At 33.9% G+C, this 16895-nt stretch overlaps 1 protein-coding gene across 61 annotated transcripts in view; it reads left to right on the forward strand.

Annotated features, from left to right (window-relative positions):
- Nucleotides 1-16895, forward strand: part of pde4dip (phosphodiesterase 4D interacting protein) — a 107131-nt gene that overhangs the window by 64438 nt on the left and 25798 nt on the right. For 31 of the 61 annotated variants that reach the window (XM_087297615.1, XM_087297618.1, XM_087297617.1 and 28 more), the window contains 15 exon segments: nucleotides 149-268; nucleotides 585-677; nucleotides 800-1168; nucleotides 1348-1452; nucleotides 2094-2231; nucleotides 2324-2503; nucleotides 3018-3212; nucleotides 3642-3920; nucleotides 4439-4558; nucleotides 5833-5902; nucleotides 8101-8222; nucleotides 9957-10126; nucleotides 11855-11972; nucleotides 12051-12210; nucleotides 13278-13394. In XM_087297615.1, the coding sequence (XP_087153741.1) occupies nucleotides 149-268; nucleotides 585-677; nucleotides 800-1168; nucleotides 1348-1452; nucleotides 2094-2231; nucleotides 2324-2503; nucleotides 3018-3212; nucleotides 3642-3920; nucleotides 4439-4558; nucleotides 5833-5902; nucleotides 8101-8222; nucleotides 9957-10126; nucleotides 11855-11972; nucleotides 12051-12210; nucleotides 13278-13394 (2356 nt within the window). 61 annotated transcript variants of the gene reach the window in all.

Raw genomic sequence — 16895 nt, forward strand, 5'->3', positions numbered from 1 at the left:
TATAAGCTTCAGTCATTTGTCTTTTGACTGTTGTGTTTGTATGAGGCACAGTAGCTGCAGATTCTGCTGAGGCTTTATGTCTCAGCAGGCATGACAGTCATTAAATTGTTGTTGGACTGTGCTCTTTGTTTTGTGTGTGTGTGTGTAGAAGTTACAGCAGAAGCTTCGGGACATGGAAAATGAACTACGCTCTGTCAGAGAAGCAGCATGTGGTCAGGAGACAACAATACAGACCTTGGGTGACTCACTCAGTACTAAAGACTATGAGGTATGTCTGCAAATAAAGCAGTGATGAGAATTTCAATTAATCCTTACAGATGCATGCCTTGGTCTGCTATATAATGCATGGGGGGGGGGGGAGAAAAAAATAATTGTAATGTAGTATGACCACTTAGTTTATCAATAACTATTCGTTGTGTTATATGTTGTGATTTTTATTTTACATTTTTTTATTTTTATATATATATATATATTTTATATAATTTATTTTTTCACTGTTACTTTTAATTTCTTTAGGTTATTAAATATATATTTTTTGTATATTATTTGTATTAATAATATAAAGCAATGCTCCTTTATGTTAGATTACTGATCTCCAGCGGGTCATTGAGGAGCAGAAGGAGCTTCTGTGCTCTCTAAAGCAACAGAACAACCATTACCAGCTTCAGCAGCAGCAGGTTGGAGTCCTTTTTCAATAAAGCTCATTCACATCAGTTCTACTAAATGCATTGCACCTACAGCCACGAGAAAATGAAATAAACCTATTTTGATGACTATATCTGGGTCTGTCTCTTTGCAGGTGTCTGGAGTTACTCCTAGTCATCTGCAGGCTGATCTGCTGGACCTCCAGGGCTCTCTGTTCTCAGCCCAGCTGGAGCTCCAGGGCCTTCAGAGGACACAGCAGCAGAGCCAGAGGAGGGAAGACGACCTGACCCGTGCAAACCAGCGCCTCCAAACTGACCTGCAAGGAGCCGTACAACGACACCGGGAGGCAGAGAAGCACAACCAGGACCTGCTAACTGCTCTAGAGAGCGCTCGAGCCAAACTACTGCAAACTGAGGAAAAATGGAGAGATGAAGGAAGACAGAGAGAGAACGAGGTGGAGGAAAGAGAGAAGACCATCCGAGAACTGAAGACCTCACTGGAACACAAAGAACGTCTGGTACAAGTAAGACGAGCAAACAATTTTTTATTATTATTATTTATTTGTTTATTATTATTCAATTATATACAAATACAGCTTTATATAGCGTATTGTTTGAGTGTTTGTGCTGATAGACCTACTGTAAGGAAGTTAATATTTATATAGCCTTCTGTTTAATGCTAAATACTCTTCTGTTTAATCAGGACTACAGTGAGCTGGTGGATGGTCAGAAAGAGCCTGCTGGGAATAGAGACAACCTTATTCAAAAGCTCAAACAACGAATTCAGGAAAGAGATCGGGCACTGGAGGTAAATAAACACACAAACGTTATGAAACACTGTATGCGGAAGTACTTAATAGATTATTTATTTTATATTTTTGTTTAAGGATAATAATGAATAAATAATAATTTTACATTTTTTTCTAGTCTTTTATCTGCTGTTATTAAATATTAAACCAGCCTTTAATGCTCATAAATGCAGTTGCATTTATTTATTCAAAAACAGTAATGTTTTGAAATATTATTACAGTTTAATTTTATATTCAATCAGTGTATTTAAAAAAAGGCTATTTAATTTTATAATATTATAATATAATTTTATCAAATATATTTTTTCACATTTATTCCAGTCTTCATTGTCACATGTAATATTAGAAATCACTTTAATGGACTGAGCTGTTGCTTATCATTTTATTATCAAAATAGTAGGCAGTTTTACATTTTATGCAAACCATTGTATATTTTCTATTTATTTTGTTTTAGTTCCAAATAACAGCAGTTATTTAAAATGGATGGGATTATAAATGTAATTGATCTATTTAACACAACCTTGCTAAATTAAGAAACAATTTCTTGTGGGAAAAAAAGACCCAAAACGTTTTTCTTAGGATTACTACTGTTATTGTTTGAAATATGCTCTATTAATAAACTTTGCCTTTTCTGTCTCAGCGTGCTGTAGACGAGAAGTTCACCTGCATGGAGCAGAAGGAAGACGAGATGCGTAAACTGCAGCTGTTGCTGAGAGAGAAGGAGAGAGACCTGGAAAAACTTCGATGTGTGCTGTCCAACAATGAGGAAACCATCATGGTATTATTTTCATCACATTAACCTTCTGTTAAAATGCTGAACACCGCTATTACGATCTGTTCAGAACTGTATTCATGTGCTCATCTGTGCAGAGTCTGGAGATGCTGCTGCGTGGTAAAGGTTTGGAGCTGGAGCAGGTGTGTGAGGCCTGGCGCAGTGCTCAGGGTGTTCACCGTGAAAGAGAAGAGGCATACATGCGCAGCCTGAGGGAAAGAGATGCTTTAATCAGTCAGCTGCAGACTTCACTGCACACTCGCACCAAAGAGGCAGAGGTGAACACATGCTACAGATTGATTGTATACTACAGTGAAGACTTGAGAATATAAATAAAAAAATCTATATACAATACAATTGTAAATAATATTATTACTAATTAAAATAATGCTATTTTATGTAAAATAATACTATTTTCTACATTTTAAAACTATTTTCTCTTTTATAATATAATTAAATGCAAGTTATTCCTGTAAAGGTTAAGCTGTTGTATTACACTATTTTTAAATGTCCCATAATCCTTTAGAAATCATTCTTATACAATGATTTTGGAGCACCATGATTAAAAATAATTCTTATTGTTTTCAATAAATTGTTTTCCGGAGTTTAAAAGAACGGCATTTATTTGAAATAAACTATAAACATAATTTTAATTATGAAAATTAACTATAAACATAACCTAAGACAGACTATACAAGTACTTTTACATAATACAGCACAATATTGTGCAAGATTTCTCTGGGATCATTAAATTCCGTTGGCCTCATTTTTATCTCGTTGACTTCTCTGCAGGAAATGACTGCAGTTTTGCTCAGTAAGGTGTCAGTCGGGGCCGGTGAGGTGGCAGAGGAGCTCAAGTCTCGGCTGCAGCTGAAGGAGCGCTTATTCCAGGAGCTTCTTTCAGATCGCAGCAGACAGACTCAAGAGCATCACTCACAGGTCCAGGACCTGCTCAACACCATCAGCTCAAGAGAGCAGTACATCAAGGTGACATGCTATCACTCATCTAAAAATAAATATATTTTATACAGTTGAAGTCAAAATTATTGGCCCCCCTACATACTTTCCCCCGATTTTTGTTAAACGGAAATAATTTTTTCAGCACATTTCTAAATGTACTGTAATAGTTTTAATAACTCTCTTTTATCTTTGCCATGATGACAATAAATATTTTATAAAATATTTTTTTTAAAATACTAGTACTCAGCTTAAAGTGACATTTAAATGCTTAACTTATAGTATATATTGTGACAAATTCCTTGCTCTTTTAAACATCATTTGGGAAATATTTGACAATAATTTTGACTTCAACCTTATATTTAATAAAATTTATCTTTCATATATATATAAGTCAATCCAATGTGCCTTCTGGGCTTTAAATTTCTTTTTTTTTTTACATCACAATCAATCTCGCAGGATTCGGCAGGGCGTGTAGGTCAGGTTATGGCCGAACAGACAGCTCGATTGCAGGAGCTACGAAAGCAAATCGGGTCAGCAAACCCTGAGTTGACCCAAGAAGACACACAAGCACTTATGGATGAGCTCCAGATGACTCTGCGCAGAGAAAGAGAAGCCCAGACCCAGCTCAGCATCCTGCGTGTCACCTTAGCATCCTACCAAGACCAGCTCCAAACCCAAACCTCAGATCTAGATGCCTTGAGCAGGACAGCGAGCGTTAAAGAGGAAATCATCAAGGTTTGTGTGCTAGTCTTTTACAATGGGGTATATGCACAGCTAGTGTTTTTCACCCACCAATAAACTTCCTGTGAAAGGTTAATGTGACTATTTTCAATTACATACGGTTCCTTTTACAGCATCAATGTTGTAATGTAATTAAAATGCATTCAGTTAAATAGACTCAAGCATTCATTTAGTTGTTAAAGAGTAAACATTTTTAAACACAAGCGCCATCAGAAGCACCAGACAAGTGCAGGAACCATTGAAAATAACTGTGGTAAAATAAATTTCCATATTTTAAAGACATGGCATGAAACAATGTAGTTTAAAGCAGTGCTTCTTGTACAGTTTGAGACCCTCTTTATATTGTATATCAATCAGGCAGTGAAGGTCATTGATTTTTAAAGAAAACAGACCTTAAACGCAGAAATAAACCGGAATTGCTTGAACTGGGTTACTGAAAATTTAAAAGTCCTTGTGCATATAGCCTATAGTCTTTCTTTTTTTGAGATATATTGAACACATTTGTTTATCAGGACCTTCAGATGCAGTTGGTGGAGCCATCTGATTTACCACTGGTAGAGCGACTGACTCAAGAGCTGCAGCTGCTGAGAGAGAAGGTGGAAAGTCAGGAAGCGTCCTGCAATAATCACAAGGTATTTAAGTGTGTCTACACAAGTAATTGAGCCTTAAGTACTATGCACATATATAGTTACACAGATTTCTGTTAAGTCAAACAGTGAAGAGTAAATGTATCAGAATATTATGACTGGCCCAGAGTAGACATCTTACATCGGTGCACTCTGTACGTGTGATGTATTGGTAATGTTACGACTTCTCATACCTGCTAATTGGCTGAGTTAATTGTATTTTTGAAAAGCTCCTGTTTGCACAATATATATTAATGACAGTTTACCAGGATACATGATGTGAAAGGGGTTAATGTCTTTATAGACTCAAAAGCTCCATATATGTTTAGTATTAAGATACATTTTTGACTCTAAATGAGTGTTTTAAAGTGTAAAAATACTTGTATGTAAACCTGGACCTGGACCTTGTAAACTAGCCATAAATGTCATATTATTATCATATGAAACGAAATAAATAAGATTTCCATTAATTTTCTGATTATTTATTTTAGGATATGCCAATATTTGGCATCTGAGGGTTAATAAAATACTTTAAAAATCACCTCTAAAGTTATATAATTAGGGTATCCACAGGCTCTTAAAATGTTTTACATTTTTAAAATCAGAATATTAGTTCCTAAAAAATCTTAAATTCGCTGATATATTGTGTTGTAGGTCTGAAATTATTTTAAACAGGTCTACCCAATTGGGCCAACAACCATTCAATCACAATCATTCCACCTGAATAAAAGTTTTAACTAAAGTTTTTTTTTATTTATTTACTCTATTTACCAACTCTATTTATATTTATGAAAATATATTTTAATTGTCTTCCTTACAAATACATTTGTTTTGATATATTTACAGTAGAGAATTATAAAAATGTAACAATTGAATATTATCTTTATTTGCTATCCTAATGATTTTTCTCATAAAATAAATGTTTATTGTAATTATATGTTATTTTGTCTTATAATATGTTTTTGTCTATTGCAAGAAATAAGGTTTTGTCAGCCAAGATCACATTTTGTCAAATCTGTTTATACAGGCACAAAAAGCGTACTTCTAACACCACTAAATATGATCAAATCCTGTTGTACATAACATATTACAAGCCTTTTATTGAAAGTAAAAGAAATATTGGTATATTTCTACATTTGTCTGACTATTATTTTGTATGTGAGGATTTCTATTAATTATAGGGTTAACCCTGTATTTTAATATAGAGTTTAATTCCTCATCTAGTACTGTACAATTCCAACTTTTTATGCACATACCATATGATGATTATTTTTTTTAAGCAGGCTCTTTTGGATCCATTGGTGTCCATGGAAACAGGACAGGCGGTTCAACCTCATGCTGATTTTGGAGGTGGGGACGGGCTGCAGTTTGCTCTGTAATCTGGCCTCCCGGGCTGCAGTGGACAAATGAGGCTTTGTGCATTGCATTGTGTTTATAATTGCTAAATAAGCATGTTCTGAGATTAACAATGTGTGAATTAGTAATAACTGAAATCTGAATTGTGCAGTTTTAATTATTTGAAGCCATTAGAGTCTGTCTCGAACAGCGGATGAACTATTGTAATGGATTCTAACAACATAATGTGTAGTTATGTTTTCTTTTGTCTGTGTGCATGAGGTTTTTAACAGTCAATCATTTACATTTTAGTTCATTTAGTTTATTTTAATTTAATTATCACAGAATAAACTAATTTATTAATTTAAAGCGGAAACCTAAAACTTTAATATTTTATTGTTAAGGCTGTAAAATTGTCTTGTTTTACTGTCACAGTTTATTATAAAGAAAAACTTGAGTACCTAAAAAAGCAGTTTCACTGTAAGCACTGATGTGTTCATTTAGAGACATGTAGTAATTCAGTTCAGAGTGTGAAATATAAGTGTGTTTCTGCATGAAACTAATGTGTGTAGCATGTCATATAATTTGCACTTATTATCAAGGTGAATATATCCCATCACTGCCTTTCTGATGCTTTTATAAACATTTAATGTATGTGTTGTGCTGTTCTTTAGCAGTTTTCTTTTTTGTATACATCATGATCATTTTGACTCTTAGTAATTCATTCTATGAAATATACTTGAAGAGAACAACACTGGATGTATGTGGTGAAAACTTGTCTGTTCTTTCTATACTCTTCTATATCTTTCTCTCTTCTCCATTTTGTCCCATTTCCCAAAGTCACAAAGCACAATCAATGCCCAAGAGGTCGAGCTACACAATAAACGTAATCAAACTCATTCCTATTGTCTGTTTATAACCAATTTAAACAGTATATGCAGTATAAATATATACCAAAAGTCCTGTTTTCAGATATTATACAACAAAAGAGCTTCAGAATCTACAAGGTTTTCAAATGTAATTAGAAGACAATACATTATTTATAGCTAATCTACATTACCAAGTTGTTAACATCATAGTACTTTGTTTATTTATTAGTCAGTTAATGCGAAATCCCTTAACTTCACTCTTGAGTGATCATAAATTTATACTTCATGTTAGTCTGTTTCATGATGAATATGTTACAAATAAATCAATATAATTAAGTACTGATCTTTTTAATATTAAATAATGCCAGATAGACGCAAATAATATAAGATTTGTCTTGTAAGAACAACTAAATCTTTGTACTTTATTTATTAGTAAGTTAATGCAAAATCCCTTAACTTCACTCATAAGTGTTCATACATTTATATTGCATATATGTTAGTTTATCCATTTTATGATGAATTTGATATAAATCAATATAATTAAGTACTGATCTTATTTTAATATTCAGTTATGCCAGATAGTCGCAAACAAAATAATATTTGTCTTGTAAGAACAGCTAAACCTTTGTACTTTGTTTATTTATTAGTAAGTTGATGAAAAAATCCTTTAACTTCACTCTTGAGTGGTCATAAATTTACAGTGCATATATGTCAGTTTATTCATTTAATGATAAATATAATATAAATCGATCAATATTAATAAGTATTGCTCTTATTTTACTACTTAATAGTGTCAGATAGTCGCAATAAAATAATATTTGTCTTTGAAGAACAGCTGAAGGTATTCAGTGTTGATTTACATAGTAGTTTCATTACAAAATGCTAAACATTTTTGACTCCTATTAGTCAGAATTTTTGGTCATATTTTAAGTCCTATTTTAGTCAAAAGGTTACAAATATAAGTATACCACTTATTCTGTTAACTCAAGCAAAATTTGAACTTACAATAATGGAATGAAACCAGAACAGGGCAGTGCTGCCACTCAGGAAATGAATCTTATCTGTTTGCTCTTGCTCTTCCTGTCTTCTGTTGTTGTTTTCTGTGTGTGTCACTGAGATTCAGAATGATCCTGTATTGGATGTATATATGGTGGGCTAGCTAAGAGAATATGCTGTGGATGACAGGTTACTCGTAGGTTACTCGCTGTCCGTAAGACGAGCCTCATTCAGAGTATTATGTTCACTAGTCTCTATGGTAACACTTGCAACAGTCACAGACACTTGCACCGTGTGAGTGTGTTTGAGTGTATTTCTGTACTTACAGTCTAATTTTCTTTCTGATAGGTTTCACTTCAGATGATGGAGAGGAGGAGGAGGATGAAGAAGACTGCAATAGTGAGTTTGCAGGCAGCGGTGAAGATGAAAAGCGATCCAAACGGACAGCTCAGTCTCTGGTCAGCTTGCAGGTATGAAGGCATGCTAAATACATAATGGCTCTATGTGTTTATGTATTTATATGTTTTACTTTATGTGTGAAGATGCGATATGCAGAGAGCATTTCTCATTATTTGAATTCAAATTAACCACAAACATTAATATCCATGATTACTATGCTACTGTAATAGTGTATTGTACTGTACTATGTTGCACCATATAAAAAGTAAAAAGTAATTTACAATGGAGGAAATGCTATACTATATTTAAAAATAATGTACTATACTAGATTAATGGTAAGGTAGTTTATGTTGCACATTTCAAATACATTTTTAATTCAGAGTGTTTTATGTTTTGAACATTTAAGCTTTATATGTACTTATTATGGGCGAAACAGTGGCGCAGTAGGTAGTGCTGTCGCCTCAAAGCAAGAAGGTCGCTGGTTCGAGCCTCGGCTCAGTTGGCGTTACTGTGTGGAGTTTGCATGTTCTCCCTGCGTTCGCGTGGGTTTCCTCCGGGTTCTCTGGTTTCCCCCACAGTCCAAAGACATGCAGTACAGGTGAATTGGGTAGGCTACATTGTCCGTAGTGTATGAGTGTGTGGATGTTTCCCAGAGATGGGTTGCGGCTGGAAGGGCATCCGTTGCGTGAAAACTTGCTGGATAAGTTGGCGATTTATTCCGCTGTGGTGACCCCAGATTAATAAAGGGATTAAGCCGACAAGAAAATGAATGAATGTAATTATTATTGTTCATTTTGCTTTAGCTTTAATTTATTTCAGTTCAGTTTTAGTCAGTGTTATCATACTTGCCTACAACTATAAAACATAAATAGGTTATGTTATTTTAAATAAAACAGGCAGGGAAAGTTTTTTTTATATATATTGTACATTTCAACACAATGGTAATTCAAAGTGCTTTATTTAAGCAATAATATAAGAAACAAGAAAATAAAAATGATTAAAGTAATTAAAAATGATTAAAAACAGATTAAAATGTGTTAAAACAGGTTATAAAAGAATTAAAAAGAAGAGAAAGACATAATAGTGCAATCTGTCGGACGTAGCACAGTGCTCATTCAGTAAAGGCACAGCTAAACAGATGAATTTTCAGTTTTGATTGAAACGTGCCTAATGTTGGAGCACATCTGATCATTTCTGGAAGCTGATTCCAGCAAAGTAGGGTAGGCTGATTCACCCTGCTTTGACTGAATTCTTGGTGTTTCTAATTTACTTGAGCTTAATGATCTGAGTGACCTGTTAGGTTTGTATTCAGTGAGCATATCTGTAATGTATTGAGGTGTTTGGCCATTTAGTGATTTATAGACAAGTAATAATACTTTAAAACATATTCAGAATGTAACTGGGAGGCAGTTTAAAGACCTGAGGACAAGTGTGATGTGCTCTGATTTTCTGGTTCTGGTCAGAATCCTGGCAGCAGCATTCTGGATGAGCTGCAACTGTCTGACTATCTTTTTGGGAAGACCAGTGAGGAGTCCATTACAGTAATCCACCCTGCTGCTGATAAAAGCATGAACAAGTTTCTCTAAGTCCTCACTAGAAACAAAGCATCTAATTCTTGCAATGTTTTTGGAGATGATAGTATGCTGATTTTTGTTTTTTGAAAATAAATGTACTGCAATACATTGTTTTACCGGTCTTCAATTATACATCCTCAGGAAAAGCAGAATATAAAAATCATTGAGTCAAAGTATTTATTTTGCAGCGTTGCACAGGACGTTCTTCTTATGTTGTTTCTATGTCCACAGAGCTGTGATCAGCACCATGGTCTCAGAGGCTGTCAGGATGCAGTAGCTGAAGGTCCAGGTCTGGCGGAGGTCAAACAGCTGGTGGAGCAGAAGAGGGCAGTAGAGAGAGAACTGATGGAGCTCAAGTCACAGCTGGAAAAGGCTGGTTTCTCCTCTCTCTCTCAGATGAGGTACAGATGTTCATACAACACTAGGCATATGACTGCATTTAATAACATCAGTATATTGACATAAGCTGCAATGAGGGTAATTTTAACAGGTATAATAACAATAAGTATACTTGTATACATTTTCAGAGTAGACAAATGATAAAAACAAATTAAACTACATTGAAAAATAGCATTTGTAACAAGCTGTTACAGAATTTATGCTAATGTTAGTTAGTTAAAATGAGATTTAAATAAGTTATTGAACATTAAGAAATTAAAATCATCAAAGATTAATAAATGCATTTGTTTAATTGTACAGTAAGCAATATATTTTTAAAAACCTCTTTTAAACAGTGTCAGACTAAGTCCCAAAACACACTTGTAGCCAATCAGCTGTAAGGGGCATGTCTGGTAACTTTAACAGAGATATAAAAAAGGAGGTATTGTTGGGTTATGGGCAAGTTTTTTATGCTTTAAAATATCAACATTGCTTTTGACAACAAATGCTTAGTGCAGCTAAAATGAACTGGTGTCAACAAATGGACCCTTTTGTAAAGTGTTAAACAAAAGGCGCATAAAGAATTAGAACTTTTTTTCTGTCAAGATCTCCGGCATCACATAGGCCAGATTAGCAAGTGAAAAAGTTTCAGTTTGAAAACAAATAGCCTATTTAGACCTTAACCATTTTGTAAGGCTTGAAGCTTACGCTGCTATTCTGAACCAATAATTGGAAACAGAAAGCAGTTGAAGGATGGCGTGTTTAAATCCATTAATTATCTGACTCCATTGTAATTAATTTGACTCCATTAAAGTTGTTATCATCATTGATAAAGAGAAAGAATCTATACGTCTTAAAGCAGGCAAAGTTGTTTATTAAGTTACATGTTTAAATATACAGATAGTAGAATAAAACAAACTAACATACTGTATAAAGAAATTAGCTGTAACATGTGCTCTGCTGAGCAACAAAGACAGTGAAACTGCCTTTGTTAGCATATGAGGCTACGCACTGGTGTGCGGGAGATGCAGAGTAAAAGCCATTCTCCCAGATCAACACTTACCTTTCCTTATTATACCCTGAGCAAAGCATTGTCAAACTTGAGTAAAAAACCAACCCCCCCAAACCAGCTGGACATGAGAGCAAAGTTGAGGAGATAAAGTGGGGGAGAAGAACATTAACATACTCTCCTCAGGTCATGACTCAGCAAATATAGTGTAGATTGAAATACAATTAATCAATGTCTCTGTTGATTTCATCACTACAACACTGAAGTCATAAACGAAGTCAAATGACACCTAATATGACAAAGTTATCTGAAAGAAGAACACAAGCAGATGAATTGTGTATGGTGAAGAGCACATGGTTACTGTAAGCAAATGGCAGAGATGTGTATCGGAACTGTGAGGAACTCTGCCTCACCAGGAGGATCCCATGCTTGGAATGTCTCAGTAGTCCTTCATTAGCATAGAAGGAAAAGTATATAATATTTTCTCAGCTTACAATTTGTTGCTGTGATGAAGATCACTGCCAAAAACAATATTAATATTCTTAAAAGCCACTCTGAACATTTACATTATAAATGATTATTTCTGGTATTTAAAGTGGCCATAATAATAATCTTATACACGCGTTCATTATCACAATAACTGTATCACTGAACATCAGCATGTCTATAAACATGCACAGATACAAGAGCCTTCTTTACACATGATAAATGTGCAAAAAATGTGTGTGTGCTCCCGAAACAGGAAAGCATTTTTCACTCTTCGCTCTCAAAACGAGGAACTCAAGGGTTTAATGAATCTTCAAAATGTTGGACAGAAGAGCACGTCCTGCGGGCAGCTGGTGGATACAGTTGGTGCAGAGGTGAGTTTGGCTGGATCTGATGCTACTGTAGCTACTATGTTTTTTTACTGCAGTGTTTCATGTATGCTTGTGTTTTAGGTTAAGGAAAGGGAGTCAGCGAGGGAGCAGACGGTGCAGCTGAAGTCTGACCTTGCACAGGTCCAGCAGGAGAGCAGAGAACTGCAGGAGAGACTCATGGTGTCTGAGGCCACAGTTCAAGCTCAAGCCGAACAGCTCAAAGACTACAGAGAACTCCTCAGTGAGTAAAACTACTAATGCAAATGTCTGTCTAGAGGTTTTGCACAGAAACCCAAGTGTATTTTTGCAAGCCTGTTTTGTTTAATTTAGTTTTATTTATTAATTTTTTTTTCTTTATAAAAATACAAAATTAGGTTACAAAATGTGGATACAAAAACAAATTGGGTTAAAAAAATGTATATTGTATACAAAAAGTGTACATTTTTGTGAAATTGAGATGTATAAATCAACTGAAAGCTAAATAAATAAGCTTTCCATTAATGCATGGTTTGTTTGGATGAACAATATTTGTCAGACATACAAAATTTGTACATAATTACAAAATACATCATTTAAAAAAAATCTTATCTAAGGGTTAAAAAATCTAAATACTGCAAGAGTTGCCTTTAAAGTTGTCTGCATTTTGTGTTTATGTAAAGAATGAGGTTTTAATAAATTTACAGTGGGAAATGTACAAAATCCTTTAATGGACGATTATCTTTAAACTGTAAAAAATCTTGCTGCCTTATTTTTTTTGTTGACTCATGCACTTTTCTAGTCATCTCAACTAACATTAACCACACTGTCTATATTAAGTTAATGTTAAGTTAAACTTGCATAACTTAAATTTAGTTGAAACTAAATTGTTATTGTTATACAAATTACTGGCTGTTTTGACTTCTTGTAATTATTATTTTTTTCAGTGTACTAATGATTTTGGCATTATTATTTTTTTTACTCATACAATGTATATTTGGCTATTTCTACAAATATAAAGCTGTGCAATTTTAGACTGGTTTTGTGGTCCAGAGTCAATTATTAAATTAACATATTGTTTTGCTGTTTTTTAAATATTTTGGATTTTTAAATGCAATTTGTTTTTGTTGATTGTTTGAATTTTAATTAATATATACAATTCTGTGTAATTTGACACTTTCTTGAACCATATATCTACAGAATATGAAGTGCATAAGTACAAATATATTGTATATAATAAACAAAATTGTATTACAGTAGTGTACTATTATACTACACTTCAGTTTAATGTGCGAGTTTCTAAAACACTAGTTTGTCTTGTCTTTCGTTTAGCGGAAACATCGGTACAGCAGGACAGTAAGCAGGTCCAGGTGGACATTCAGGATCTGGGCTATGAGACGTGTGGCCGCAGTGAGAACGAGGCCGAAAGAGAAGACACCAGCAGTCCAGGTGAACACATTCACTGTAAACACTAGAGGGCAATACTGACTAAATCCATGCTGTTTAAAGGGATAGCTCATCTAAAAATGAAAAATTATATGGGGACAAAAGAAGATATTTTGAAGAATGTTAGAAACAAGGGGAGTAATTTATGACAATTTTCATTTTGGGTGAACTATCACTTAAATTTTATGGTTACACCTTAACTATACATATACAGGCTTCCCACGCTTGAATTTCAGACATAAGAATTCAAGGCCTGTATGGTACATAAAACAAACATACAGTGCTCAGCATAATTGAGTACACCCCATTTTAAAAATGAATATCTTTATCTATTTCTCAGTGAATATAGGCAAAGTGCATTTAAACAAAACAGATTTATTAAACAGATATATTTATTCAAATAATATTTTAGTTATCAAACATAATTAAAAATAGAAAGATAATACAACTAAATTCAAGCTAAATAAAATTAAAATAAAAGTACAACTTACAAAATTTCAACTAAATGTTTACATTTTTTTGCTTATTGATTTTTCCTCTTTTTTTAAATTTGTATTTAATATTTTTCTAAAACATAAATTTGGGTGTACTAGTTTTTGGACCGTTATTGTAAGTTATTTTGTTAGATAAGCTCCAGGTTTGGCTTAAGTACTGACTAATCTAATTTGCACAAATATAATATTGTATAGCTTCCTGTTAAAAATATGAATTGAAAAGAGAGATTTGTGAGGGGTGTACTTACAGTATGTATGCTGAGCACTGTAGGTCCTTGAAAGTGCTTGAAATCAAGTGTATGGTGGTATTTCAACAATTGTACTGTGCTGCTTTCAAAAACTGAATGAAAAATAAAGAAATTCTTAATTTAAAAATCTTAAATCTAAATCTTGTACATGAACTAAGACAAATAATGCATTTTATCAATACTTAAGGATCCACATTTGAATATTACTAGTAATAAAGTCAGCTAATTGTATTAAAGTTCATTGAACATAAACAAGTGGTCAACATTTTTGAAAATGACACATTTAAAACATCATTATGATATTTTATTGTAAATAGTAAGTGTAAATGAAATGTTAAGTACAGGAAGGACTTTCATGTTGCTATGCAGTATGCTGAGGCTGTGAATTACAAAGGTGCTTGATTTTAAATGATTAGGGATTAAAATAGTCCTTGAAAGTCCTTGAATTTAGTTTCTATGAAAGAGTGGGAACGCTGCATATACAAGTACTGAAAAACATTTATTGACTAAATGTACTTAATATATGGTTAATGTTGTTTATGAGCGTTGAGAGTTAGTTGCTTGCATCCTTTATTACAAAAGTTAGTACATGGAACATGTGAACAGGGACACAGTAAAAAATATTTTGCCAGTTTAGCTTTTTCCCCTTTATTTATAGGATTTTTCACAAATTACAAAATATCAAACATTTTAAAACACTGTTGTACATTTTGATATATTTAGAAAGAGAAGAAAAATAACCAAATTTCCATGGACCCAAAATGATTGGAACAATTATTGATTGCCAAAATATATATTCATTCATTTACAGAGATGTATAGTAACGAAGTAGAACTACTTCACTACTGTACTTAAGTACTAAAAGGCAGTTTCTGTACTTTACTGGAGTATTATTTTTTTGTCCTACTTCCACTTTTACTTAAGTACATATTTTCCATGAGTTTAATACTTTTACTCCGATATATTTTTTATGTGCTGCATCGTTACTCGTTACTAGGGGTGTCAAAATGATTGATATCAGTTCATTAATAGACCATAACCACTTATTACGTGATGACGTCATTTATCTCCTATGCGCGATGTCGCAATACTATGGCGAAGGACGGAAGCGCGAGGACGAGGCGGCATCAGCCGCTAGTTTACTATTTGGGAGGAATGTTGTAAAACTTCACCTCTGCCTATCTCTCGCTCTCTCACTTTGGACATTTGACCCGCTGGCCAGTTTGTAAGGTAACTTTTCCCCTCTTCTTAGCTGTTAAAGCTGTGGATCCAGACATGAGCATGCCTAATGTGCAAGTTTTCTCCACTGTGTCTATTACCTGTGAAAAATCACGTATTTTTCCCGCCATGGGTGAACAGCGCTTATATTTCTAAAGCCCTTTCCGTTGAGGACAATAACCAATCATAGCCGTGTAAGACCCGCCTGTCAGCGCTCAAAAAGCAGCCGGGATAATATTGACATGAGTTTATTAGCTGTAAATGCTCGTGCTGTCTTCTGTGAATGAGTTTTGTTTGATACATCCAGAAAGAGTGTTTTCTTTGAGCAGGTCAAATTGAGGGCACAGTTTGTATATCTGACTGCTGTATTAAAGGACAAAATTGTATTACAAAAAACCCTTTAACTGTCACACCAAGACAAAGCAATAGAATTTTTTTGATTGTATTTCTTAACTCCTAATGTCGCTAGTTAACACAATCAGTGCATTTTTATTCAACACATCACATTATTTCTAAAATATCAGCCTCTACCAAATGGTTGAGATGTTGGTTTATGGTAAATGTACCAGAATTAATAAATATACTACAGAAAATATGAACTGTAAGACCAATTTAATTAAAAACATAATAAAAATAAATAAAAATTAATACTAAATCATAGCCATAAGCCATATAATATTTCCGATTTTCATTTAACACAGTAATATACACATTTTCCTGTTTTTTTTTTATTAAAATCAAAATCAAGTGAATGAGTGAAGCAGGATTTAGTTTGCTTGTTTAGTTTAGTTTCACGAGTGCTTCCAGAAGACAGAACTCCTGTTTATTGTGGTATTAACCAATCAAACTTCAAAACTCCCAAAGTGTGAGTGTGTCTTTGTGTGTGTGTGAGTGAGAGTAAATAATGTGTGCGTAAGAGAGAACAAAAGTGTGTGCGTCTGTGTGTGTGTGTGTGTGTGTAAGAGAAAGAGAGTGTAAAAACAATTGCAACCTATGTAATGTCCCCACAATTCACAAAAATTTGTGTGTGAGAGAGAGATAGAGAGAGAACTGTGTGTGTGAGAGTGTATGAATGTGTGAGAGTGGGGAGAGAGTGTACATTTAGGTGTGTGCAGTGCAGTGTGTGTGTGTGTGTGTGTGTGTGTGTGTGTGTGTGTGTGTGTGTGTGTGTGTGTGTGTGTGTGTGTGTGTGTGTGAGAGAGAGAGAGAGAGAGAGAGAGAGAGAGAGAGAGTGTATGTATGTGAGTGAACATGCTGAATTATCTCATCAGTGAAGGCATTTTCTGGTAAAAGGGCCTGACGATGTGAGTTCCTGTACCATAGAAACTATTTACAGAGGAAAACAGTATCATAAGCCATGTTTCTTTTCGTTCTGCTAAATCAAGTACCCCAAAAAACATATTTAAAATAAACAAAATAATTAGTGTATTTTGATTACTTTCTTTAATAACTACATTACACAATACTTGTACTTTTACTTTCAGTACTTGAGTAGTAAATTTTGAAATAAACTACTTGCAATACTTAAGTACAAAAAATGTTGA

Source organism: Danio rerio, chromosome 20 (assembly GCF_052040795.2).
Source record: "Danio rerio strain M-AB ecotype USA chromosome 20, GRCz13ab, whole genome shotgun sequence".
NCBI classification, from domain to species: domain Eukaryota; kingdom Metazoa; phylum Chordata; class Actinopteri; order Cypriniformes; family Danionidae; genus Danio; species Danio rerio.